The following is a 25,901-nucleotide window of genomic DNA, read 5'->3' as shown; positions in this document are numbered from 1 at the left end:
CAGGGGTTAGGGATGGGGACGTGGATGTGGTTATGGAGAAGTAGCATAATGGAAGTAGTGGTGTTGATGGAAATGCTCCGTACCTTGATTGTGGTGATTGTTACTGAATCCACACATAACCAAACTGCACAGAACTGCACGCACACACACAGGACAAGGTAAAATCCAAATAAACTCTGTGGGTTGTTATACAAGATGCTACCACTGGGCAGAACTGAGCAAAGAGTACATGAGACCTCCCTGAACATTTTTTTGTTTTGTTTTATTTTTGAGACAGAGAGAGGGAGGGAGGGAGGGGCAGAGACAGGAAGACAGAGGATCTGAAGAAGGCTCTGCGCTGACAGCAGAGCCCGGTGCGGGGCTTGAACTCACCAACTGCGAGGTCACGACCCGAGCCCAAGTCAGATGCTTAACCTACTGAACCACCCAGGTGCCCCTGAATGTTTTTGTTCTTGCAATACCCTGGGAATCTCTAATTTTAAAATCAGAAAGAAAAAAAAAGGTCCATCAGAGTGAGATGATGACCTAAATGACATGGGTCTTGGGTTTGCTTAAAAAGAAACAAAAAAACCTCCAGGAAGAAAAAATAAAGGAAAAACAAGTGGGAGAAATCGATGAAACAGAACTGAAAAGATGTTGGTCAGGGCTGCTGCTGGGTGAAGGATATTCAGGGAAAGCATATATACTTTCCTCATTCTGTTTGAGAATTTCCAAAATAGAAGGTTTTATATAGTTCCCAGGGGTACTTGGCTCTGCAGAAGGACTAAACCTTATCTGTCTGCACAGTCTTACTCATTGCTAGAGCTTCTGAATACAAATTCAGTTCAAAGTGTACCGTTCTGTTTTGTTCGCAAAGTTTTTATTAGGACCTTTTATTAAGAGCTCATAAATCACATTCTTAATCTGGCTCTGCTTACCACATTTTCCCTCCAACAAGTCTCCCGAAGTTATAAAAAATAGGAATTTATAAATATACATTGAGAATTATGCACAGTTTTTACACAACAATGGTCAGGTCAGTGCCTCCAGCTGTCTAATCACCTCCCAGGGCCTCTCATCCGGAACGGAATATCGGACTCTGAAATCTTGACAGCGGAAATGGCACCTCTGGCCCAAAGCCACCTCCCCCCACAGCATCACGGCACGGGGCAGGTGTTGGTTTTGGACAGTCATGGCGAAAGAGGAACTGCAGAAATGCTAACTGGGGTGGCTGCTCTGTGAGTGGGGGACAGCAGGCCGGGAAGGTTTCAGCCCTGCATCTGCCATGGCTCAAATCTGGGCCTGTAAGCACGGGCCAAGAATCACCAAGGGCCGAATCACAGACTCGGCACAGGCCCCACCTGACCGCTGCCAACGGGAAGAGTTCCAGGTCACTACAGACCTGAAAGATGCTTACTTGGTCCAGAGTTGGGGAACCCAAAGGTCTCCCTAGTCTGCTGTCCTCAGTGACTACCCAGCACCTCTTTCCTTCCAGGCCATGAGATGGAGTGCCTGGAGCAACGGTGAGGCCAGAGGCACGTGGCTGCTGCTGTTACGTGTCTCGAGTTGTCAAATCCACCAAGAGCACAGAAGACGGAGAGAGGACTCTGGAAGCGGAGCATAAGGAACATCTGATACAGACCTTAGGCCATGAACCCAGGGAACTCCTCGTCTATGCTGTGTTAACTTGCAGGTGTCCCTGGCATTTTCTTCTTTGGCCTTGGGTTTTTAAATCTCTTCCTTTGGAGACCAGCCAAAGGATATCAGGTTACCCAGCACCTTCCTTACCATTCGTGTGTTTTTGGTTTGTAGGGTACATCAAAGATGACGTCTTCGCTCCCCAGGAAGAAAAGAGGTTGGACAGATTCAGACCTGTTTCTGGAAGAACACCCTGGCTTGGCCTGCAGGCTCCTCTCAGCCCACCTCCACCATAAGGCGGGGCCCCAGCCTTCTGTCCACACCAGCCTTCCAGCAGACTGGCCAGGCCCATTCTTCAAAATCTCCCCCTCCCCCCATCCCTGCCATCAAATCCCTTTCCTATCGGTGATTCTTCTACAAGTCATGGTATAATATATCCACTGATTTAGGCTCTTGTTGGAGAAAACTTCTTTTCCCGGGATGGGGCAGGAACTTGGTAGTTCCCAAGCCTGCATCCCTCAGGGGGACAGTAAGTGACAAATCTCTCCGGAGAGTGCTGCCTGGCTTTACGGGAGCGTTCGTCAGGTGCCGGTGGGAGAGTCAGCGCGGAACGTGCCTGCCCACGCCGCCTGACGCCGCCAGCCCCAGCTCAACACCATGACGGTGGGCCTCCTGTTTCCAACAGGCTGAGGGAGGACAAAGTCACCTTCCATCAGCTCGCAGGGCCCTGGGAGCCCAGGTGAGGAGAGACATAAGATTGAGGTTCTGGGGCAATACGTTGGGGCCACGAGTTGTCTGTGAGTCGGTAAGAGGGGTCCAGAGAGCCTGAACTATGGATGAGGCAAGAGTCTTTCTGGCAGGAAGCATGGCACGCAAAGAACCCTTTCTTTCCTGCCACCTGCCCTGGCCTTCTAGGTTTCAAAGGAATCAAGTCCTGTGATAATAACGGAAGTCACTGGCTGCTCCTGCCCCGTACGGTACAGCCAGGTTGATTACGAAAAGCTGATCGTTACTGTCACTTTTTTCTCAACCTAAATATCCAGTGAAAACAGGTAATCTTATATGGAGTTTGCTATTAAAATCAGGCCCAGTCACATCCAGCCGCCTGGGCTTGACCTCGAGGAGGCCACCCTCTCTTCTTCCTTGAGTGGCTTTAACGGCCCCCAGAGAGTGGTGTCCGTGTCTCTGTACAAGGCAGGCTTCCTTCTCAGCTCACGAGAGGGACCTAGAAAGAAGAGGAATCCATGGAGCCTGCCCGGTGGGGGCCCCACCTGCTGCCCTTCTACGGGGACAGCTCCAGGGCTACAGGACGCTCAACCTCTCTGCAAGAAGAGGTATGTATTGGGGAGCGGGGGAGGGGGGAAGGTTGGGAGGGCGGATGAGTGAGGTGAAGAAAAGGGAAAAGCTTTCCTCTCATCAGAGGAACTTTCCCCAGGTTTTGGATCCACGGGGGAGCCTGTCTTTCCCGCCAAAGAGCAGAGAAGGCCGCCTCGGTTGGCCAGAATAGCCTCTCTGCACCCCAGCCTCCAACTCACTTCTTCCTGCGGATCTTGGGTTTCTTCACAGGCCGCAGATAGGGGTTATCGATGATGTTCTCCTCCCCGTTCCGGCTTCCCGACAAGGAGGGGTTCTGCTGCAGGACAGAGGTGTTCTCCTTCTCGGCTCCAGAATCATCCTTTGAGCAAAAGCCAAAATAAAGCAAAATACCAATAGCGTAAGGAAAGAGATCGTGCCCATCGCAGGAGCTGCTGTCAGCATCCCTTTCAGCAAGAAATCAGAAGCCCAGGGACCACTTTCTTTCTGATGTACCTATCTCTGCCCCGGATGAGATGAGGCCCAGGCAGGGGCCGGCTATCAGAGGAAGACGAGACCAATAGCCTGAGCACAGGGGAGCACCAAACACAAAACTCTGAGCCTCTTAAGAAGGCGGGGGCATGAGTTAGAAGAGAGTCCTAGCGGGGAGTCAGGGACTAACAGTTCAAGGAGGAAACCCAGTTTGTGGGGAGATAAAGACAAAGAGAAGTGACCGTGATGCCTTGCAGGACACAGGGCCAGGACAAACTGTGTGCACAGGGCATCTCCCAGGCCAAACGGAACGAAAACCCTAATCAGTTTCCTCCGTATTCTCCAATATCTGGTACCTGCAATGGTACCAACGATCACACTGCAGCAGAGGCCACACTTCTGAGGCCCGAGGGTTCCCGCCAAGGCCAACCAGGGTATATGCAGGAACAATGACAATCCCCATCGGTGACCTGTGGGTCAGGTCTTTCGCTCTCTGCTTTTTGAGGAAAGCCATCTGGGAGAAAAGTTTACAGGTTTACACATATCCAACAGGATCCCAATTAAAACCTTTTATTCGTAATTCGTAACTGGTTCTAGGAATATGGATGATCGACTCTCCTTTTCCGTATTTATACTCTCTTCTATTTCCCAAGTTCTTTAAAATGAACACAAGCTGCAGAGGAAGGGGGAGAAAGAAAAAAAAACCCCACACAATCACACTAAGGGCTAGACCTAGAACTCAGGCCTGAGAGACTGGATGTGACCAGAAGCTGGTGGGGCTGCGCCCCCTGGTGACAGGCCAAGGGTTCTGCCGCTGAGGTTCCAGTTAGGTAATTGAGGCAAAAGAGGGCCTGACCTCAACCAGGAAATTCTATGGTCAAGACAGCAGGGTAGAGGAACAGCAGGCTCTCCCACAAGGGGCAGCAGGCCTAGGGCAGACCTCTGTCCAGGCTTAGGGCGCCTGCAGAAACTGGCTCACTTCTAGGTTCGGCTGCTCACTGTCCCACCAGTTCCGTTCTCCCCAAAGACCCAGTTCCATCAGGGCCCCTGGGCTTGGCCTCTCCAACACCTGGTCTGATGGGACCACAAAGTGACCGAGAGCCATTGTGGACCTTCTGGAGACTCCCTTGAAAGCAAGTGCTCCAAGGTCAACCTAACTCATGGCAGACGCAAGGTCTGACCATGACCAGACCTGCCTGTGATGTTTGGCTCCCAGTCTTTCTGAAATTCTGAAGGATTTCCTTGCCTACTTTTCTCTTTACTGCAACCACCCTATCCTCAGAGTTGCTGAAAGTTCGCTTCAACCCTGCCTAAGTGTTTCCTAAGATGATAAGGATGGAAGGGAGAGGCAGGGGCATGGAGAAGCCAGCGCTGGGACCTCTGCTGGAGGCCACTAGGCCCCCTCTGCTCAGCTCACTCGTCTCCCAAGGCCAGGATGTGGGTCCCGAGTCATGGGACAACAGCTTCTCTTCTCCCAAGCAGAGCTGGAGATGCCACTTTCTTGCCTCCTTCAGGGACAGGCAGCCTTGAGACACGGAGGGATAGGAGTAGATAAAGTAAAGTGCCAAACTCACGGAGATTTGGTTAGAAAAGGCAGGAGTGGAAGAGTCCCTCAGGAGCCTGCGGAAACCAGAGCGCGTGAGCTCCGGTGAACCCCACACGCCCTGCGGGTGACTGAGGCCCCTCACGGCTTCCAACACGGTGTCCACGCCAGCAACTGCCACAGGCGCCTCTCTGCCCTCACTGCTCTCCCGACCCCCAGGCTCGCGTAGGCCCCTGCACCCTCAGCATCCCTACCCGGCGTCAAGGATGCGCCTCAAACTTCTGTGTCAGAAACTGAACTCCGGCCCTTCCCCTGTGCCCAGTCCTCCCACGGCCACTCCATCCTTTTGGTTGTTCAAGCCAAAACTCCAGTCATCCTTGCTTTCCTCAGACCCCCATATCGAAGTGTCAGGATAACCTGGTGGCCTTACCCTCAAAGTACAGGTGGAGGCCAGCCACCACCCTCCTCCCTGCTGCAGCCGCGCTGTTGGACCCACACCGTCTGTCTCTGCCTCAGACTGCAGCGTCCTGACTGACCTCCCCAGAGTCAGCGCTCCCCGCGGAAGGTCCGACATGTCCCTTCTCTGTTCCGCAACCCCCCCCACTCCTGTCTCACCCAATTAAAAGCCAGCTCTTAAAGCTGCCTGCGGGGTCCTACCCGATCTGACCTCTACCTCTCTCCCCCTGCCTCCCTCAGCCACAGCCACACTCACCTCTCTGTTGTTCCTCAGGGCTTTTGCACTGGCTGCTCCCTTTCCAGAACACTCTTCCCCAGATATCCACATGGCTCACTTGCTCGCTTCCTTCAAGTCTCCTGTCAGATGCTTCCTTCTCAGGGCTGTCTACCCTGCTCACCCTATGTAAAACTGAAACTCCCACCTTTCACCCTGGATCTTTCCCTACTTGGTCCCCTTGCGCTGACAGATCTTCATCTTTAATATACAGTAAATCATTTATTTACATATTAACATTGTTGTTGCCCCAAAGCCGACACACAGGCTTCCAAAAGGCACATGTTCTGTTGGCTCTGTTTGTACCCACACCAGTACCCGGCACACACCCACACTAAACAAACGCTTGCTGAGTAAACGACTGGCACATCGTTCATAAAAGAGCACAGGTTTAGACCCTGGTATTGTCTGCGAGGGCCGCTAGTTCAAACGCCCAGGAAAAGAAAATTCTCTCACACACTAATGTCAAGTGCACAGCCCCTTTATGTTCCAGCAGACGGAGAACCAGAACCAGGTTAAAGGAAGTAACTCCCTGCCAACGGTCTTTGAAGGAGGTGCTGCCACGGACACATAAGAGAAGAGCTTACAATGCTATTTAATTCGCTGTAACAACGTCCAGCTAATCGACAGAAAACACAGACGTCTACAGGGGACTGGCTACATTCGAAGGTTACCTCCAGACTGTGGACCCCGTGGAGCCCGGAGGAGGGCCGAAGAGGCTGCTGTACACACGTGGCCACCGATCCATCGATAAAGGAAACCAGGAAGGGAAACCCGTTAGTGACCTGCTATTGGTGTTTATGACAATGAGGAAACCGTGTATCCTTCTGGTGACACTGGCTGCTTCGCAGGAGAGAGAGTGGACCGACAGGGAACATGGGCGGCATAAGGAGTTCTTCCCAAACATTTTTTACTAGTTGTGGCTTTGCAAACATAGGATTATATTTGCCAGTTCAACAAAATACCATTAACAAGTCCATCGACTGTTTACAAATTGTTGCTAGAATACTTTCCTTAGGGTCTTTTTATTTATTTATTTACTTTTAATAGAAGAGCAAGTGGTCGTACAGCCTGAGACAGTGGGGGTGGGGTGGGGGGTGAGGGGAGCAATGGGGGCGCCGTGAGCTGAGCTGCGAGCCCCTGCTGTTCGCTGCTGAGTTAGTGCTCCTACTCCTGCTTGTACTTGTGAGGAAACAAGACTCACATGTTACACAAGGCAACCAGAGTCACAGTCTCTGGAGAGCAGCGCAGTCTGGAATGAAGCCAGGCCCGTCTGACTCTGAGGGCCACGTCTTCCTTCCTAGTCCTTGCTGTCTGACTTGGTCTCTGGGCACCCTGGAGTCTTCGGCAGCTGCTGGCATTCTTTCAGCCCCCGTTGCACTCAGTGCCACGACCTCACCTATGTCATTGCCTGGGGCGTCGGAGGACACATTTGCGGGCCCTTTAACTACTTTGTACTTACAAAGGGATGGTGAAGTCTGCTTAGAAGAGTCCTTCTCCTCGGGTGGACCTCGCTTTAGTCCACAACCCAATCACCATATTTCAGACCAAATTAACTGAGTCCAAAACAGAAGTGTAGAATACCAAGTTCCTCTGCTTTATGTGAAGCCATTGGCTTCCAGCCCTAATTCTGAAAGGAATAATCCAACATTAAAGAAATGCGTGTTCAAGCAAGGAGGCCCGTCGGCACGTACCAGAGAGCGCAGGCACCCCGCCCCTGCGTCTTGGAGCTGCTGGCTGCCGCAGGCCTCAAGGAACCTTAGAGAACGCGGGAATGCCTGGTCCAAGGCATCTTTGCTTCGAAGTCAGGGCCAGTCTTAAAGAATGGATGACTATGGTCACCTGAGCAGAGGACCCTGCAGGCCTTAGAGGCATTTGGGCTTTAGCCATCCTTTGGCTCTACTTGGCACTTTCTCGCAAAGATGCGGGAACAAGAGTGGAGTCTCAACCTCTTATGTGCTGAGTACAACACACTGCTCACCAGACGAGAACCCCCACGAGCCCGGAGGGGCACATCTCACCCGCCTTGGTCTCCGTGCCCACGCGCTCTTATCTCCTCCCCTGGGAACAAAATGCCCGTGTCCAGGCCAACCCCTCCACCTCGCCTCGTCCCCTAGGCCCCTTACCCTCTCACCTACCAAAGGACATCACTTCACAATGTTTCTTTCTCTCCTGCATCCACTTTTCCTCTCTACCAGATTATTCCCATCAGCATACTGACATCCTGTTATTTCCTTAGTCTTAAAGAAACAAACAAAAGTAAATATACTTCTCTTAACTCCTGCATGTTTCCCCTTTGGCCACCACCCCATTCTTCTCCTTCCCTTTACAGCAAAATTCCTTGAAACGATTGTCTACAGGCGTGCTGTCCAAGGGAACTTGCCGCAGTGGCATAAATGTTCACATCTGCACTCTCCCGTATGGTAGTCAGTAGCCATAGGCGGCTATTTGAAAAGTGGCCAATGTGACTAAAAAACTGAATCTTTAGGGGCACCTGGGTGGCTCAGTCGGTTAAGGGTCCGGCTTCGGCTCAGGTCATGATCTCATGGTTCGTGGGTTCGAGCCCTGTGTCAAGCTCTGCGCTGACAGCTAACTCAGAGCTTGGAGCCTGCCTCAGAATCTATATCGCCCCCTCTCTCTGACCCTCCCCTGCTCTTGCTTTCTCTCAAAAATAAATTTAAAAACATTAAAAAAATTAAAAAAACTTAATCTTTAGTTTGATATCATTTACATTAAGTTTATTTATTTATGAAGATATTATTTTTAAGTAATCTCTGTACCCAATATGGTGCTCGAACTCATAATTCTGAGATCAAGAGTCACACACTCCACAGAATGAGCCAGCTGGGAGCCCTGGGTTTTGGTGTACATAGACCCGTGGCCTCTGAAATGGACGGGACAATCTATACTTCCGGAGTCCAATTTCTCTTATCCTTTTTCACCTCACCCACGGCCAAGGTGCTCTCATGGTTTTAAACACAATCTACATGCTGATGACCCCCAAGTTTCCATCGTTGGCCCTAACAGCTCCCCACACCGCAACCCCGACATCCATCTTGCCACCCGACATCACCGCCTGGCTGTCTCAAAGCTACCCTGTGTAACCAGAACCCCCCACCCCCTGGCCCACCCAGGTCTTCCCTATCTTGGCTGAAGGCAACACCATCTTTCCCGTTGTTCAGGCAAAATACCTTGCATTTCTCTTTGGCTCTCTTCCTCTCACACCTCATGCCCGTGCCGTCGCTTGGCTCTGCCCTGAGCAGTCTAGAATCTGACCAAATCACCTATCTGATCACGTCTCCTCATCTGCACTTGGACTCCCACCTGTCAGCTTACCGTGGGGCCTCCTGACTGGTCTGCTTCTGCCCTCACCCTCCACAGTCTACTCTCAACAGAGCAACCCGCTGACCCAGTTAACAAACCTACATCAGACCCAGACCCTCCTCTGCTCAGCATTCCCAATGGCTCCCACCTTCCCGAGCAAATTCCTGGCATTTAATACAGCCTCTACGGTGTGACTCCCCAGGAGCTCCCCCTTGTTCACGCCACCTTGATGGCACTGCTGTTCTTCAACACAACATCTCTCACCTCAGGGCCTTTGCATCTCCTGTGCCTTCTGTGAGGAGGACTCTACTCTCAGATATGCACAAGCCTCATGCCCCTCAGGTCTTCACCCTGATGTCACCCTCCCAGGCACCCTATCCAGTACCATATTCCCTCCCACTGTACTACTTCCTATCTCCTGATTTATCATTTTTTCTTAGCTACAAGAGGGCAGGAAATGCTGTCTATTTTGTCTCCTGCTAATTTCCCAGCACCCGGAACTGTGCCTGGCTGGCAGACACTTGTTCAGTGTTTGGTGAATGAATGATTGGATCCCTAGGACATGGACTTGTCTCTCAAGCAAGAGATGGTCATGAGCCTGGCCTCAGGCTTCCGGGGCGACCAGGCTGAGGACCGTGCAGTAGGTAGAAGGCAGGACCCACCGTGCTGATGTGAAGAGGGAGGTTCTCAGTGTCTGTCTGCTCGTCCTGCTCCGAGGAGTCCGTCTCTTCCATCTGTTGCATCTCCAGCTCCGACGGAAGAAGCGCCGTCAGGTAGGGGATGGTGAAGGGCCTGGCAGCGATCACTGGGAAGTCGGAAGAGGAGCACAATTCCAGTCATGGTGCCCTTGCAGCGGGCTGAGAGCCCCACAATTCCGTGAACAGCAATGAGTAACAACAGTATGGCTAAGGCACTCCCAACACTCACCAGGGCCACGCCACGTCCTACATGTTATCTTTAATCCTCGCTTCTACCCTACTGAGTACAATTGCCAGCCCCATTTCCCAGGTGAGGAACGTGAGGCATGGAAAAGTGGAGTGACCCCCTTGAGCTCACAGACAGTGGCATCTCAACTCAGGCAGTATGACCTCGGGGCCCAGGTTTACCAAGTGTAACCCAACTCAACGGAGCTGGGACCGCATCCTAGCAAAGCATCAGCTTAGTGATCTTATGCCCAAGGTCAGGCAACCCCTCTGAGCCTCATGTCCCTCTGAGCAGGGATGTTGATCTCTTCAGCCTACAGGACTTAAGTCCAAATACTGCACTTGAGAACTTTCTGCATGTAAGTGTGTCCGCTGAGCTAAAGTGCACTTCAGGTAAGCAAGCATTCTAGTTCTTCCAAAAAGCACTGATCAAAAGAAGAAATCACTAATAAAAAAAAAATTAAAAGAAACCATCCATGTGTATTTCTGTGGCAGAATGTGATTAGCAGGAGACACGCTAAGATTATTTTTGTTATGGCTCAGACATGAGGTCCTGTTGTCAGAAAGAGCCGGGTTGAATTCTAACTACCAGCGGTGTGACTTGGGGCAAATGACCTCATTTCTTTTCTCTGCAGGCCTTGGCTTCCTACAGTGGTGGGGATAACAGTTCCCAACTCATAGGCTGGTTCACGAGAGGATTTAATGAGATAATATAAGGGAGATGGTGGGCGCAGTGCCCGGCACTTATGAACTGTTAGTGGCTAGTATTCGAGGGCCAGGCAGGCAGCGAGCATTCGATAGGGCCTTGCTGACTCAATCAATCGCCCAAACCAACCCTCTGTTCACCTCTGAGAAAACCGAGGCCTGTGGAGAGGAAGTAACGTGGGCACACGGTGACATGACTATGCGGAGACGGGAACTTCAGGGACGTAAAGGGCCAAGACTGGGGGATGTTCTGTAAGTGGCCGGCCCTCGATGCCACTGTCCCTTCTGCTACGAGGGCTGTCACTTCTACTGTAGGAGTCTCCCTAATGCTGAGGGCTCAGTCATCCTCGAGGATGCTTAAACTCAACCTCATGCAGCTGCTCCCAACAGAGGCTGTAACACTTTGCACTTATCAGTTCGGGGCAGGCCCTGAAGACCTGGGAGAAGGAGCCAGAAGTGCGAAGAACAAGGTGCACCCAAGACAAAGACAGAGCCTTCATTTCTTCCTACCAGGCCAGGAGAAAAGGAAGATGGTGGGATTATTTCAAGTGCCAAGACAGGGTCCACAGAGGGGAGAGGCTCTCACATGGAAATGTGCTGACATCGTCTTTGAAGAGACTCTGGGTCTCGCCGGTCTTTGCCATAAAACGGGTGAGTGCCCGCTCCACGTCTCGTCGCTGGGATGCAGCCTTCTCCCGCAGGACCTGGTAGTCTGACACGGGCTCGCGGTACGTCTGTGAAGGGAACAGCAAAGATGCTAGCGTCCTATCGATGGATCACCCTGGCCGTGGCTACGTCCTGCCACCCTTTCAATGACCCAGTGACGTCAGTGAGAGCCGGGACCCCCAAGGGCAGTGGATGGGCAGAACGAAAATGATGAAACTATTGCTAATATTTATTTTCAAGCTTAAAGATTAAGAAACATACATTTACAATAGCGAGTGCCCCTGGGCCTCCATTTAGCTGCTGCCACATAAGGCAGAGGAGACGCGATCCTGAAGGGAAAGTGGGAGTCATCCCCCCAGGGAAGCCCTGACAGGGAGACCCAGCCCCGCCGGCGGAATGTGACATCCTGCAGCGTGTGAGTGGCTGCCTCGGTGTCCCCTCGTTTTCTTAAAGCAACCTTTACACAGTGGATTCGTTGTCCCAAAAGGGTCCCTCCAAGACACACAGACCGAAGATATTAACATGTTAAGTGTAAATGAACAAGAAAACGGTGGGCAGACACTCCTCCGGCTCCTAATTATGAGCTTTTTGGCAATCACATTACACAAATGAGCGAGATCTCATCAGAATGAAGTTAGCCAAGACATTTTAAATTGTAATGGTAAAGCGGACATTTTAATAATGACCAAAAAAGCAACTACTTTTCGTGCTATGGAGATGGGCTTTTTAAAAGAGGTGTTGGAGACGGGCAGTAACTTCTAAAGCTGAACACACGTATGCCCGGTGACCCAGCCCGCCCACCCATGGTTATATATTCAGTTAAACGCAAATAGATGTGTTAAACGACACGCAATAGGTTGAAACATATGTATAAAATTGCAGTTGCTGATTTATAAAAATTGCAGTTTCCCATGGTTTGACGGAATGCTAGAGTGCCAAAAGATTATGTATATGCTGAATAAATTTCAACTACACTCAGCAACACGGAGGAATTTCACAAACATAACGTTGAGTGAAAGAGGCCACACAGTTTATATAAACCACAAAAATAGACAAAACAGAATTTATGGTGATAAAAATCAGATTACATTTGAGAACTAATCACTGAAAGGGAATGGGAGCATTTTGGAATGCTGATTTATGGTGTTTTTTCCCCCCAAGATTTTACTTTTAAGCAATCTCTGTATCTAATGTGGGGCTTGAACTTACAGTCCTAAGATCAAAAGTCACCCACTACAGGGTCATCTGGGTGGTTCAGCTGGTTAAGTATCCGACTTCAGCTCAGGTCATGATCTCACAGTTTGTGGGTTCGAGCCCTGCATCGGGCTCTGTGCTGACAGCTCAGAGCCTGGAGCCTGCTTCAGATTCTGTGTCTCCCTCTCTCTCCTCCTCCCAACTCATGGTTTGTCCCTCTGTCTCTCAAAAATGAATAAATATTAAAAAAAAAAAAGTCACCCACTCCACCAACTAAGCCAGTCAGGTGGCACCTATGTTGTTTTGGGTTTTTGTTTTTGTTTTGAGGTCTGGGTACTACTTCAACATGTGCATGCACTTTGTAAAACTTCATCAAATTATGCATTTATTATTTGTATTTTCTGTATGTTTGTGATACTTCAGCAAAAGTTTACTTAAAAAAAAAGGTACTGGAATCGTTCCGAGTTGTCCACTTTAACTCAAGTGTGCCATCTGTATGTGCAGTTCCCCCATCTACACTTAAACACAGAAACAAGCACAAACATTTGAGTAGACTGTGAGCATAACCTGAGCCCAAATCATGAGTCGGATGCTTAACTGACTGACCGCCCAGGAACCTCAAGATCTTACGATTGTTTTTAAGATGACTATTTGACATTCAAGAAGGTGGACACCTAATAGAAAGTTTTTAAAAAGATTCTTGAAAAAAAAAATAAATAAAAAGATTCTTGAAATAATTTGTAGGTGAGAATGAAAAAAATTAGTTTTATGATCTTTTTTTCCAAATGACTTAGATTTAATCATCGGAAGGAAACTAAGTGGAAAGCTTGCAATAGAGAAGAATTTTGCGAACTGAGCTGGGACAGAAAGAGGCTGGGCCGCCTCTCAACATGACCCCTTCCAAACAAAGACATGCATAGTGTCCCTGGCAGTCTGGCTCAGGGAAGAGGCTGGCTCTGTGCATTGAGTTTTATGATTTCTTAAGGGCAGCCGACGATGCTGCAAATCTTTGTAATGTGCCCTTTTCAACTATGAGAGCTGTAAAAGTACCAGAACAAACTAATTTTAGAATCAGATCTCAGGGGCACCTGGGTGGCTCAGTTGGTTGAGTCTCTGACTCCAGCTCAGGTCATGATCTCATGGTTCATGAGTTCGAGCCCCGCATTGGGCTTGCTGCTATCAGCACAGAGCCTGCTTCGGATCCTGTCACCCACCCCTCTCAAAAATAAATAACCATTAAAAAAAAAAAAGATTCAGACTTTCAACTTACTAGTCCACCAAGTATTAAACAAAGATTTCAAAAAATAAAAAGCAGAGGCAGTCGCATGGCTGTCATTATAAAGGAGGAAACACATTTCCTGAACCTTTCATATGGGTGAGATTATGTTTTAATGCATATTATTTGGTATAGCATTACATTATCATATTTGTGTAATAAGCGAATACTGGAATATGTACCTAATATTTTTACTGAGAGAGATACACTATAAAAGACTGAGGGACTGTTGTAGGTGGAACTGTGTTCTCCCCTAAAAAGGGATTTGTTGAAGTTCTCACCCCAGTAGCTCAGAATACAACCTTACTTGGAAATCGGGTCATTGCGAGATGTGATCAGTTAACATGAGGTCATACCGGAGTACCGTGGTACTGAGCCAAGGTGACTGGTGCCCTTATAAGAAAGTGGCCATGTGACGAGAGATCCAGAGAGACTACCACGTGAAGACAGCTGGAATGATACAGCTACAAGCCAAGGGATGCCACAGAACACCCGCAAACCACCCAAAGGCAGGCAGAAGCAAGGAAGGATCATCCCACAAGGTGAGCCTGCTGACACCTTGATTTTGAACTTTTAGCCTCTCGAACCATATGTAAGACAATGTATTTCTGTTGTCTTAGGCCATATAGTTGGTGGCACTTTGTTGCAGCAGGCAGCCCTAGGACACTAATGCAGAGACTATAGGTCAAGGACAACGGCTGCGTTGAAATGGTGGCTGGGCGGCTATTCCTGAGGTGCAGAGAAGTGTCCTGGAGGACTTGTCCCAACGGCCTGCATGATGGCCACATGTGCACCAGTACAAGGTAGTGTGTGGAAGACCCTGGGCACACCGCACCTTCCCAAGGCGACGTGAAACTGCTAGTTTGGCAAATGAAAACACATTCGAGCCATGCAGAACTTAATTCTCCTTTCCCAAATGGTCTGTCAATGAGGAAAAACATTCTGAGTTCTCAACTACCCTTTTACCAGTAAACTTTTGGACTCCGGCCTGACAGTCAGTAGAACTGACTACTTTTGCATCCGTCATAGCTCCCCCCGCGTGGCCCAGTCACTCACCGGAGTTTTGATGTAGGTGTGCGGGTCAGGGAACTCGGGAAAATGGCTGGGGATGTGCGGCGGGTGGGGTCGGTTCTGCCCTGCGGTGAGGGCCTTGGGGGTCACCGGCTGATTGGTCACTGGAGCTGCAGAGAGTCACAAGCGGTTACTTCTCCTCCCAAGGTAGCGGGTCTCCACCCCATGTGCTCAGAGTACATGCTGGACCTCAGTGTTCTCACTGTAGAGCAGGCCCTTTGTATTTCTATCAGTCAAAGCCTCTAATGCTTGAGGACCCGAGAAGGTCACCCCCACAATGCCCAGCCCTGCTGGATGACCTGGGTGGGGGCAGTCCCACATACAGCAAGCCGCTGGCGTGCCTCAAAGGTCAGTGAGCGGGTGGCCGTGACAAGGGCTATATAAGGGAGCACCCTGAGGAACTAAGAAGGTCGGGTGGTCTAGGAGCTGTCTTTTCACAGAACCCAGATAACAAAGACAGACACCGAGCTACGGTGTTGTCAGTGTGGGCTAATGAAAGCAAGAGGGGATTGGAAATGAACCTTTCTGCTGTGACTGAGAGAATTTCTTAAAAGAGTTTCAGCATGAAAAGAATGCTAGTATTTTCTCCCTAAGGTACTACAAGCCCAAACTAGTTACTTCCAAGTCAGTGTAGCGAAGACAGAGGTCATCAAACTCTTTGTGGAAGGAACAGAGAGTAAATATTTTAGGTTTTGCAAGCCATATAGTCTGACAACTACTTAATGCTGCCATTATAGCATGAAAGCCACTGTGGATAATAAGTACACATGGCTATGTTCCAATAAAACTTTATTTACATAAACCGGTAGTAGGCCACATTAGGCCTGCAGGCCATTGTTCACTTGATTTAGGGGAAGAGTGAGGATTTCCGCATTTTTCAAACAGCCTCTTCTGGAGCTAAAGCACAAGAACCACAGCAACACCTCCGAGAAGGTGTGCCTTCTGGTGACTGAATTTGCATCCTAATCCTGTTCATCTCGATAGAGATCATATCACGGGTAGCCCCAGGCAAGGGAAGGGAGCCTGCACCAAGCAAGTAGCTACCAACCGAACCCCATCCTGTTCAATGAATTCATTCCACAGCTATTTATTGAGCATGTGCTGAGTACCTCAGTTCAAAGTCACTTACGGGCAGTGATGACCATCCTCTGAGACCGTTTTGCATAAGCAGGGAGAGTGTCCACATTGAAACCTAAGAGACAGGAGAGCTGAAATCACCGCCCAGACCACTGGCTACTGACCGTGGCAGGGAAGTCATACTGCAGTGGGAAAGTTTCACCTCCCAGCTTGAGGGCTCTGCTGCCACTCGAAAGCAGCTCTAGCAGAATCCCGCAACAGGAAAGGAGGGGGCTGTGAAGGAGTTCAGAGGAACCCTCTCTCAAGCTAAGAGCAAACCAGGAGACGCACAAGGGAACTCAAGAACACTCAGCAGATGTGGCTCACTCCTGGGGACTCTTCTTTCTCTCCCAATTCCAATTCGGTTGCACTGAAGAATTGGCAAGTGGAGGTGTACTCACCCATCTCGACCAGTGTGACCACAATATCTGACAGTGTGGGCTGGGTCCTGGCTGTGTGCTCACAGTAGGACTTGGCACTCCTCCCAATTTCTGAAATGTCTAGGAAAGGATCAAAGGCATAAAGTCTTACTCTCAGCGCCTGAGAAGGTAAGTACAGAATTATCGTAAAGGCCAGCAATTCCACTCCTGGGCATAGACCCAAGCGAACAGAAAACAGATACTTGTGCACCAATGTTTGCTGCAGTATCTGCAAGAGCCCAAAGGTGGAAACAGCCCAGTGCTTATCAGCTGATGGACGGATTAGCAAAATGTGGCCCACAAATACAACGGAATATTACTCAGCCTTCAAAAGGAATGAAATTCCGATACGTGCTACATGGACAAAACTTGAAAATGTTATGCAAAGTGAAATAAGTCAGAAACAGAAAGTCAAATAGTTTAAGACTCCACTCATATGAGGTACCTAGAAAAAAGAAAATCCACAGAGACGTAAAGTGGATTCAAGGTTACCAGGAGCTTGAGGGAGGGAGGAATGGGGGGTTAAAGCTATTTTTATAGTGTTTCTGTGTAGATGATGAAAAAGTTCTGGATATGGATAGTGTTGACAGTTGTACATGTATTTACAGTTGTGAATGTGTTTAATGCCACTGACTTGTTCATTTTGTTCATTTAAAAATGGTTATGGGTGGCTCAGTCGGTTAAGGGTCTGACTTTGGCTCAGGTCATGATCTCGTGGTTTGTGAGTTCGAGCCCCAATTCTGGTTCTGTGCTGACAGCTGAGTCTCGAGCCAGTTTCAGATTCTGTGTATCCCTCTCTGTCCCTCCCCCACTCATGCTCTGTCTCTCTCTCTCAAAAATAAACTTAAAAAAAAAGTTATGGGGGCATTTGGCTGGCTTAGTTGGTAGACCATGCGACTCTTGATCTCAGCCCCACTTAAAGATTACGTAAGATATAAAATCTTAATGGGAACTTGGGTGCCTCAGTCTGTTAAGTGTCCAATTTCGGCTCAGGTCATGGTCTCATGGTTTGAGCCCCATGTCAGGCTCTGTGCTGACAGCTCGGAATCTGGAGCCTGCCTCAGATTCTATGTCTCCCTCTCTGCCCCTCCCCTGCTTGCAGGCGTGCATGCTCTCTTTCTCTCTCTAAAAAATAAATAAACACTAAAAAAAAGAATTAAAAAATAAATAAAATAAAATCTTAAAAAAAATAAGTTATACCAAAGTCCTTCAAGGAAAAGGGGAGGTATAAAGCTGGGCTCCATAAATGGGCTTTGGAGATGGATGGGTAATTCCATGAAAACTCTTGAAATTGTGCTGAATTTTACCTACAGAAAGGCCTTTTTCCAGGGATAGGTCCACAGATCTCATCAGAGGCAAAAGGAGCCCCTAAAGGTAAGGAGCCCCTGCTCTGGAGGCCCAATGGTTCAGGATATAAAAGCAAGTGGAGCTTGAGAGGGAAGGGTGTCAGAAAGAAGACCCACCGCCAACTTCCCATGTCACCCTGGGCAAGTCACTAATATGAGCTTCCATACATGAAAACGGTGGGTAGCATCTGTTTACTGTGGGGGAAAATCTAATTAGAATCCTGGTAGAACATTTAAGAAAGAAGCAAGGTGACAGCTAAAATATCCTAACCCATTTGACTTTTCTTATTACATGCTAGCAGGTCCTAGGATTTCAAAGGGTATGTACAAGAAATGTAGAAACAATATTCAGAGACTTTTCTCTGAACCCAGTCCAAGACTGGACTCCTTAGAAACCAACTGACTATAGGCAACAAACACCAAAACTCTGCCTGATGCTTATAATTAACACAAATCCTAAAACTTTGTATCCAGAGCTCTTTTATTTATTTATTTATTTATTTATTTTTAAACTTAAATTCAAGTCAGTTAACACACAGTGGAGTCTTGGCTTCAGGAGTAGAACCCAGTGATTTATCTCTTACATACGACACCCAGTGCTCATCCTAACGTGTGCCCTCCTTAGTGCCCATCGCTCATTTAGCCCAGCCCCCCACCCACCTCTCCTCCAGCAACCCTCAGTTTGTTCTCTGTATTTAGGAGTCTCTTATGGTTTGCCTCCCTGTTCTTATCTTATTTTTCCTTCCCTTCCCCTATATTCATCTGTTTTGTTTCTTAAATGCCACATATGAGTGAAATCATAGGATATTTCTCTTTCTCTGACTGACTTATTTCACTTAGCATAATACACTCTAGTTCCATCCATATCCAGAACTCTTGACAATGTGGAGGTGCACAAGTCTTAGCAAGACCCCAGTTGAAGTGATCCTTGGAGTTCCTTGGAATGAAGTGGCCGACTTTTACGCTATTTTCAAACCTTTTAGTTTCAATATTTATAGCTTTCCAACATACCTACTTCAGCGCCATCCCTCTCACTGGCAACCATTTATTTCTCTGAGAGAAAAAAGGCCTTTTCCCAGCGGTATCAGGAAGAACTACCTCAACCATGAGGACTGTTAAACTCTTCCAAGAGCTTTTCAAGAACTGAATTCTCAGGTTGCCTGAGTGGCTCAGTCAGTGTCCAATTTTGGCTCAGGTCATGATCTCATAGTTCGTGAGTTCGAGCTCCATTTCGGGCTCTGTGCTGGTGGCTTGGAGCCTGGAGCCTGCTTTGGATTGTGTCTTCCTCTCTCTCTTTGCCCCTCCCCGCTCATGCAGTCTCTCTCTCTCTCTCAAAATTATATACACATTAAATTAAAAAAAAAAAAAAAAGACCCAAAGGACTGAATTCTTCTCTGTTGGGAACTATTAGTCCATTCCTTTAAGACAAAAGTTCTCAAAGTGTGGTCCTGGGACTCTCCAGGCAGCCCTGAAATCCTTTCCAGAGTCCACAGGCCAAAACTATATTTATAATAAGGTGAAGACATTCTTTGACTTTTTTACCCCCATTTCTCATGTAGTTTTCCCGAGGCCATATGCTATGATGATATGGGCCTCAGGGACAATGGAATGTGGGCCTGCATATGTATACACTTGAAATTTTCTCCGTTTTATTTTCTAATGTGGCAAAAATCTCTCTGTATAAAGCCCATGTAGACAAAACTCCTCAGGTCCTCAATATTTAAGAGTCTAATAAGGTTCTAAGATCAAAACATGTGGTCTTGAAAAGTTCCTAACATCAGCTGCAGAGAGCCACCTTATCTCAGACCACGTCCTTCCTGGGGCAGCCCACGCTGAGTTCCTGATCAAGACCCGGGGACAAAGGCAGGGCGTTTTCAGCCCGATGTTGTGTACTCTGACGGCCAACAATCGCTCAAGAGCTCCCCAGTGAGCTGGCCAATCCTCTACTTGGCCTGAATTGCAGGTAACTTCTCCCCTGTCTAAACTTCTCTCTCACATTCATAAGTGCTGATCTCTCAAAAGACACCTTAATACTCTCATCTCTCATTCCATGCTGCCTCACCCCTCCCACCCCAAATAAAACCCAAGCAGGGAAATACATTGCAGAAGCAGAAAAGGCTACGTGAAACCATTCCAGGCTCCTAAACCTCAACGTGTTTCCTTTATTTTTAATGTTTTTATTTATTTTTGAGAGAGAGGGAGAGAGAGACAGAGTGTGAGCAGGGGAGGGGCAGAGAGAGTGGGAGACACAGAATCTGAGGCAGGCTCCAGGCTCCGAGTTGACAGCACAGAACCTGACTTTGGGCTCAAACCCACAAACTGTGAGATCATGACCTGAGCTGAAGTTGGACACTTAACTGAGCCACCTAGGCGTCCCAACATGTTTCCTTTTAAAAGTGTTTTTTTTCCAGGGGTGCCTGGGTGGCTCAGTGGTTAACCACCTGGCTCTTGATGTCAGCTTAGGTCACGGCCCCATGTGTGTGGGATTGAGCCCTGCATCTGGCTCTGTGCTCACAGTATAGAGACTGCTTGGGAGTCCCTTTCTCCCCTCTCTCTCTTTATCTGCCCCTTCCTCCCCTCAAAAATAAATAAAGAAAAGTGTTTTCCCATTCTACAAAACTTCTTTACCTCCCTCTTTGAATCACATACTATAGCATTTGATTATGCAGTGTGTAACATCTCTTTCATGGGAAGTAATCATAACTCTGCAACAAAACTATGACTTCTTTGAGCACAGAGAAGACACAGCAGTAACAGCACCTACAAGTCACCAAGAGCTTAGAATATTCCGAACATCATATGTTTTACATCTGCACCTCACTTTTACTCACAACTCCATGAGATACAAATTATTATCCAATTTCACAAATACAGAAACTTAAGTTCAGGAGGTTTAGTGAATTGCTCAGGCTATGAAGAGGCAGAGCAATGACTTATACCCGTGTCCATCTGATTCTAAAGCCTGTAAGTCACTTTACTACGTTCTTCTTTTTCCTAAACCCTCTCTAACACTATCACACTGTGGGACACAGAACAGATGTTTGGTTGTTCCCACGGTCTATTGTTTCCTTGTACTTACAGCTCTGCAGCATCTCTGTCAATGTTTCCACAGATGCTTTCTCAGCACTCTCAAACCCTGCCTCTGTCAGCAAGGAGCTCACAACCACTTGAAGGGTTCGCCTCCGGGCCAGATGGTAGTTATCAGCAGGATTAGTGGACTGTTTACTTCCTGATCTCTGCAAATCAGTACCACATAAAAAAATAAATAAAAAAAAAAGATTTTCACCTACAGAACAAGGATGCAGTGAAATAGTATACATATCATCAATGGCAAGCAAAAGTTCTTTTGCTAAATATTTATCAGTGCTTAATAAAAGGTGGTAACCCCTGGTGTTTAGACTTCTCAATCTCGGCCAGCTGAGTAATAATCGAGTACCAAGGGGCTCTAAATAACAAAGGGCTACCTAAAACTGAAAATCCCAATATCACTAAATATCCATCTTTTACCTTCTATTTTAGCAGATTATCAGAATACATAGCTGAAAAAACATGCATGATGGCATTGAATTCAAGCCTATCTCTTAGAAAAAATGATTTCTCTCTTGTTCCTCCCATCACCACACCATTTCACTAACGAGAAAAATTAAAACAGCACCAGAGGACGCTAAGGAGTGGAAGGCAAAGGACAACAGTGGAGAAAAGTAGAAAAGCTAAATATTTTGAAACGGGAATCCCTCCCAACTTTGGCTGGCCAGTAAGAAGGCGAAACTGGCGTCTTCGAACCAATCAGGAGGTGTTCCGGGTTCCCAACCCCCAACACGAAAGGAGCCAATCAGTACACAGGTCCACCAACTCTGGAGGCCGCCGCCAAGTCCCAAGGAGGGGAGCCTGTACGGTCTGAAAGACCCTCCTCCACTTGGAGCTCGTAGTGGGGCTGGATTTCTGGCTATGAGGTTGTTGCCCACACTAGCGAGAAATTACAGAATGCTCGGACTCTCGGCTTCGCCCCCACGCCTCCCGCCCTTACCGTTCCGGAGCCACCGGCCCCGGCAGTGGCCACAGTGTCGGCCATCTTGCTCTGGCGTAATGTGCGCGAGCGCAGGGCAGGATGGGACTTGTAGTCGCATAGCGGGGTGGGCGGGGAGAGCGGGAGGGGCGGGGCGGCGTGCATCCCTTTAGGCTTTCCTAAACCTAAGCGGGTGGGGTGTATGTGTCTGAGGCCCCCAGCTCACGTGGCCTTCTGTGAGTGGCGGGTTCTTGCCAGTGAGCCTCGGATTTGGCCAGGAGGATGCGTCCTCGATCTCACACCTGTTGCTAGGTGAAACCGTTTCTCATAAAGAGCACAACCCTGGAAGGCTCTAAACTTGGCTGATAGCGACACCTGCCTGGGTCCCGCTCGGTCCCACTGACTCACTCCTTGGGGAAGGGGCCTGGAACTCTGTACTGTGAAGCTCTCCAGGTGATTCTCCTGAAGGGGGGAATTTGGGGCCCTTCAGCCTGCCAGCGGCTCACTTGGAACTAGAGCCTTCCGACCAGATAGCCCAGGTCTTCCGCTGCATACCGCTGCCTTCTCGCCCTCAATCCGCAGGTATTTGCGGGGCAAGCCGGGAGGCGCAGGCGGCGGGAAGCTGTCCAGTGCCTGCCTCCTTTCCAGAGCGGTGTGTCCACGCTGTGCTTGTGGTTTTTTGTATTGTACTCGCTCATCAGCCACTTTGGGTGGGGGTTCTCCGTGCAGAGACCGGGGACCGCACCGCGCCTCTTTCTTCTCTGTTTGCGAGTGCCTGGGAGGGCGCGGACGCTGGTTTGAATCCTAACTCGCCAGATGTGGGACTTCGGGCACTGTGCCTCAGTTTCCTCTTTTGTGAAACAGGGGTGGGATTGATAGCAGGAAAGAAAATGAACTCATACACACAAAGGGTCTGGCACGGTGCCAGACATATAGTAAGTCAAGAAACAGCACATAGAGTTGTTTATTTCCTGCGCAAGGCGTGAATGAAAGGCGCACGCCTAGAAGGCAAAAATCTGGGAACCTGGCCACACCCGCCCTACTCGCTCACCTGAGCCCGGGGGGCGTTTCCCGCCCCCACACCTAGGGCACGTGGGTCGGGGTCTGCGGGGCGGGCCGCGCGGGGAGGAGTCGGGGCCCAAACTTTAGCTGAACCCTGCACCCAGCTCCTTTGTCTCCCCCGCCCCCTCTTCCCCACTTCCTGCCCAGCTTTAAACTCGGGATCCGCGGCGGACTTTGTAAACACGCGGCGCCTGCGGGGGTGGAGACTGGTACTGTTGAGGCGCCTGGCGGAGGGGTGCACGCCCCTCCGCACAGCTGGAGGGGGCGACCCCCACCTCCCCAAAAACGGAAGCCAGAGGCGGCGGGACAGTGAGGCCACAATCCGTGCTTCGGGGGACTCACCTGCTATGGAGGTAGGCTTGAAGGCTGGAAAAGCCTAGATAGATGGGGTGTCAGCATCTCCACCCTTCTCTGGGGCCTCCAAACTCAGGCTGGACGCCTGGGGTAGAGGTCTGAGATGGGTGGGTTCAGGGTCACCGCTCCCTCATCACCTCCCCGTTGTCCCCTAAAGCTAAGTGCACTTTCTCCTAGTGAGCTGTTCTGCAAGTATTTGAAGGGTAGGGAAGCCCCCGAAAGCCATGAGCTGAGTCCGTGCAGCCCCTCTCCAAGTTGACCTAGAAGCCCAGTGGCCTTCACTGAGTTGTCGTTCTTCATACTTCAGACATAAAGGTGGGAGGCAAGGAGGAGGGCAGAACCGATGTGGGCAAGGAGCTGTCGAGTCCTCCTGCCCACCAGAACGGAGGGAGGAGGTCAGAGGACAGGACAGGAAGGAGGGACCCCTCTGGTGTCTGATGGGTACAGAAACCTCTTCTGTGTCTTTCAATGTATTGCCAAGACTAGAAGAAATTGGTTACTGTTACTAAGGAAGCATAATGGTTTCGTTTGGGAACACTGAGCACCTACTATGTGTCTAGGGTTTATGGGATGCTGAGGGGCGCCGTGATGTTACTCTTTTATGATTAGTGTGGCTCATGGAACAAGCAAGACAAAGCACCAAGCTGTGCTGGCTAGCAAGTCTTCAGAGAGAAGAGGACATGGAGTTAGAGTCTGAGTGATGGATAGCCGCCTGGCAGAGAAGTGGTAGGAAGCCTTTGGGGGACACTTGTTCATTCTGCAGAGCTGACCCGAACCCTGACTGTGATGTTGGGCATTGGGATGCAATAAGGACCCAGAACGCGTTCCTACTCTTTTTAACCCACCGTTCAGACATGAACAAGAGGTGGGAATGAAAAGGATGAATTCAGGGAAAGGCCTGTGTCTGGGCTGGTCCCTAAGAATCCAGAAATTTCCAGCTGGGTGCTGCTAGGAGTCCACCTGAGGATTGTTTGAGCATCCACACAATGTTGGGAACCCACTCCCCATCCTTGGACTCTAAGGCTGTTCGGTTTTCTCTATGCCCCCCGACTCAGTTTTGGGGACCAGACATGGGTGAAGAGAGCTGGATATCCCAATGCATTCCTGCAGATTCTTGTTCTTTCGATTCCTGGGCTCCTTGGAGGGTTGGCTGATACAAAACCACCTGTTTGCTATGGTCATACTCTCTCTTCACAGGCTAGATGTTGGGGACATAATGATAAACAAGCCAGAGCTTCTACTTTGGCTGGAATTTGGAATCAAAAGCATGTCTGAGAATTCCAGTAGGATGCTAGTCCTTGAGACTGTGACCTCCATGGTCCTAAGTGCCTTCTCTTTTCTGTTAACTTCCCTTCCTTGTGAAGGGTTCAGAATACCAGCTGACACTTACATAGTACTGTCATAGTACAGTACTTAATGTTTGGGGTGTAATGTCTCATTTAATCCTAGTCCTATGAGATAAGCAGTAGGCTTATCTCCATTGTGTAGATGAGAAAACCTAGGCACAGAGGATATAAGTCAGTTTTCTTTCTTTTATTTTTTAAAATTTGTTTATTTTGAGAGAGAAACAGAGTGGGTAGGGGAGGAGGAGAGAGAGGGAGAGAGGGAATCCCAAGCAGGCTCCGGACTATCAGCACAGAGCCCGATGTGGGGCCCGAACTCAAGAACCATGAGATCATGACCTGAGCCTAAACCAAGAGTTGGACGCTTAATGAACTGAACCATCCAGGTGCCCCAGTAAATCATTTTTCTATAGTACACCAGAGGGGCACCTGTGTGGCTCAGTCATTTGAGTGACCAACTTTGGCTCAGGTCATGATCTCAGGGTCATGGGTTCAAGCCCCATGGTGGGTTCTCTGCTGTCAGTGCAGAGCCTGCTTCCGATCATCTATCCCCTCGTCTCTCTGCACCTCCCCTGCTTGCACTTTCTCTCACCAAAATAAATAAACATAAAAAAAAAGAGTAGACCAGAAATAAATGGCAGAGCTGAGATCGAAACCCTGTTCACTTGACCTGGGTGGCCCTGTACTTAACCACTAGACTAACCTGCCTCCTTCATTGACCACGTGAGAATGTCCACTTGAGCCAGGAGCTTGGAGTTTCCAGAAGGTCCTGTGTCTTGGGTGGTACGGAGGAGAGAAACCTTGTAGCTGAGCCTTGGTGCTGGTAACGGTTTACATGGAGCCCCTGCAGGTCTGGAGTAGGCTTGTAAGGACTGTACAGAGCTCGTGCGCTCCGCTTATGGCCGTGTGTGTGTGTGTGTGTGTGTGCACGCGCGCTTGTGTTTTCTGGAATAAGCCTCACTCACCAAGAGGAACAGACAGGTTTGATGCAAGGAAGAAAGCAACATGGATGTGATGCGCCAGATCTGGGGATGTTGGGAAACCAAGACACCTCTTTTGCTGGGAATCTTTGAGACTAGCGGAGACCTTTATGTTTTAGATTCCACGAGGAACGGTCCAACTTGGTAGCTGGGTGAGGAAGATGGCCAGGTCGTGAAAGCAGTCTTAAGATGTTTCCCTCTCTTCCCCCACTGAGGCTGTGTCCCAAAGCCACTCTGTGTCTGACCCCATCCCTCCAGACAGGCTGGGACAGCCCATGATGGGAGCCAGGCCACAGGGCAAAGGTTCTTGGGATTCTAGCCACTCTTCCATTACCTTCCTGAAACTCTGAGGTTTTTCACTAGAGCCCTCTCTGCCCAGATCTGGGGAGGCCCGAAGCGGTCCCCCTCTGCCTGCAGTCAAACTACCTTGTGCATCTGTCT

At 49.2% G+C, this 25,901-nt stretch overlaps 2 protein-coding genes across 8 annotated transcripts in view; one reads left to right on the top strand and one right to left on the bottom strand.

Moving 5' to 3' along the window:
- Positions 1-837: 837 nt before the first annotated feature.
- Positions 838-21,795, bottom strand: TAF8 (TATA-box binding protein associated factor 8). Of its 4 annotated transcripts, none has more exons than XM_029944444.1 (9): positions 21,743-21,795; positions 20,795-20,951; positions 16,352-16,450; positions 15,964-16,026; positions 14,820-14,944; positions 11,214-11,361; positions 9,662-9,804; positions 3,153-3,292; positions 838-2,842 (listed from the first exon to the last, which is right to left on the bottom strand). In XM_029944444.1, exons 1-9 carry the CDS (start codon positions 21,785-21,787, stop codon positions 2,830-2,832), a joined length of 933 nt encoding a protein of 310 aa, XP_029800304.1. In that variant the 5' UTR covers positions 21,788-21,795; the 3' UTR covers positions 838-2,829. The 4 variants fall into 4 exon arrangements, with proteins under 4 accessions (XP_029800304.1, XP_029800306.1, XP_029800308.1 ...); XM_029944448.1 differs by lacking the exons at positions 838-2,842; positions 3,153-3,292 and adding exons at positions 6,252-7,305; positions 7,814-7,915; XM_029944446.1 differs by lacking the exon at positions 838-2,842 and having other exon boundaries at positions 3,149-3,292.
- Positions 21,796-22,032: 237 nt separating this feature from the next.
- CCND3 (cyclin D3) overlaps positions 22,033-25,901 on the top strand; it is a 93,290-nt gene continuing 89,421 nt past the window's right edge. Inside the window, exons 1-2 of one of the 4 annotated variants that reach the window (XM_029943377.1) lie at positions 22,033-22,174; positions 22,931-23,136. In XM_029943377.1, coding sequence (XP_029799237.1) covers positions 23,131-23,136 — 6 coding nt within the window. In that variant the 5' untranslated portion in view covers positions 22,033-22,174; positions 22,931-23,130. Of the gene's footprint in view, positions 22,175-22,207; positions 22,304-22,930; positions 23,137-25,901 lie in introns of those variants that run through there. The other 3 variants (XM_029943381.1, XM_029943378.1, XM_029943380.1) reach the window with 3 other exon arrangements.

The sequence above is a fragment of the Suricata suricatta genome, chromosome 7, assembly GCF_006229205.1.
Source record: "Suricata suricatta isolate VVHF042 chromosome 7, meerkat_22Aug2017_6uvM2_HiC, whole genome shotgun sequence".
Taxonomy (NCBI): Eukaryota; Metazoa; Chordata; class Mammalia; order Carnivora; family Herpestidae; genus Suricata; species Suricata suricatta.
Note: the sequence above shows the minus strand (reverse complement) of the source record. Positions and strands in the feature narration are given on the sequence as shown.

What these genes read in the sequence shown, in the direction of transcription:
- TAF8 (XM_029944444.1), bottom strand. Translation starts at nt 21,787, where the DNA reads ATGGCCGACACTGTGGCCACTGCCGGGGCCGGTGGCTCCGGAACG. An exon ending in GGTCACACTGGTCGAGATGG is followed by an intron (nt 16,027 to 16,351) that starts GTGAGTACACCT and finishes CCTGTCTCTTAG; the next exon opens with GTTTCAATGTGGACACTCTC. An exon ending in CGATGTCAGCACATTTCCAT is followed by an intron (nt 9,805 to 11,213) that starts GTGAGAGCCTCT and finishes CCGACTTCCCAG; the next exon opens with TGATCGCTGCCAGGCCCTTC.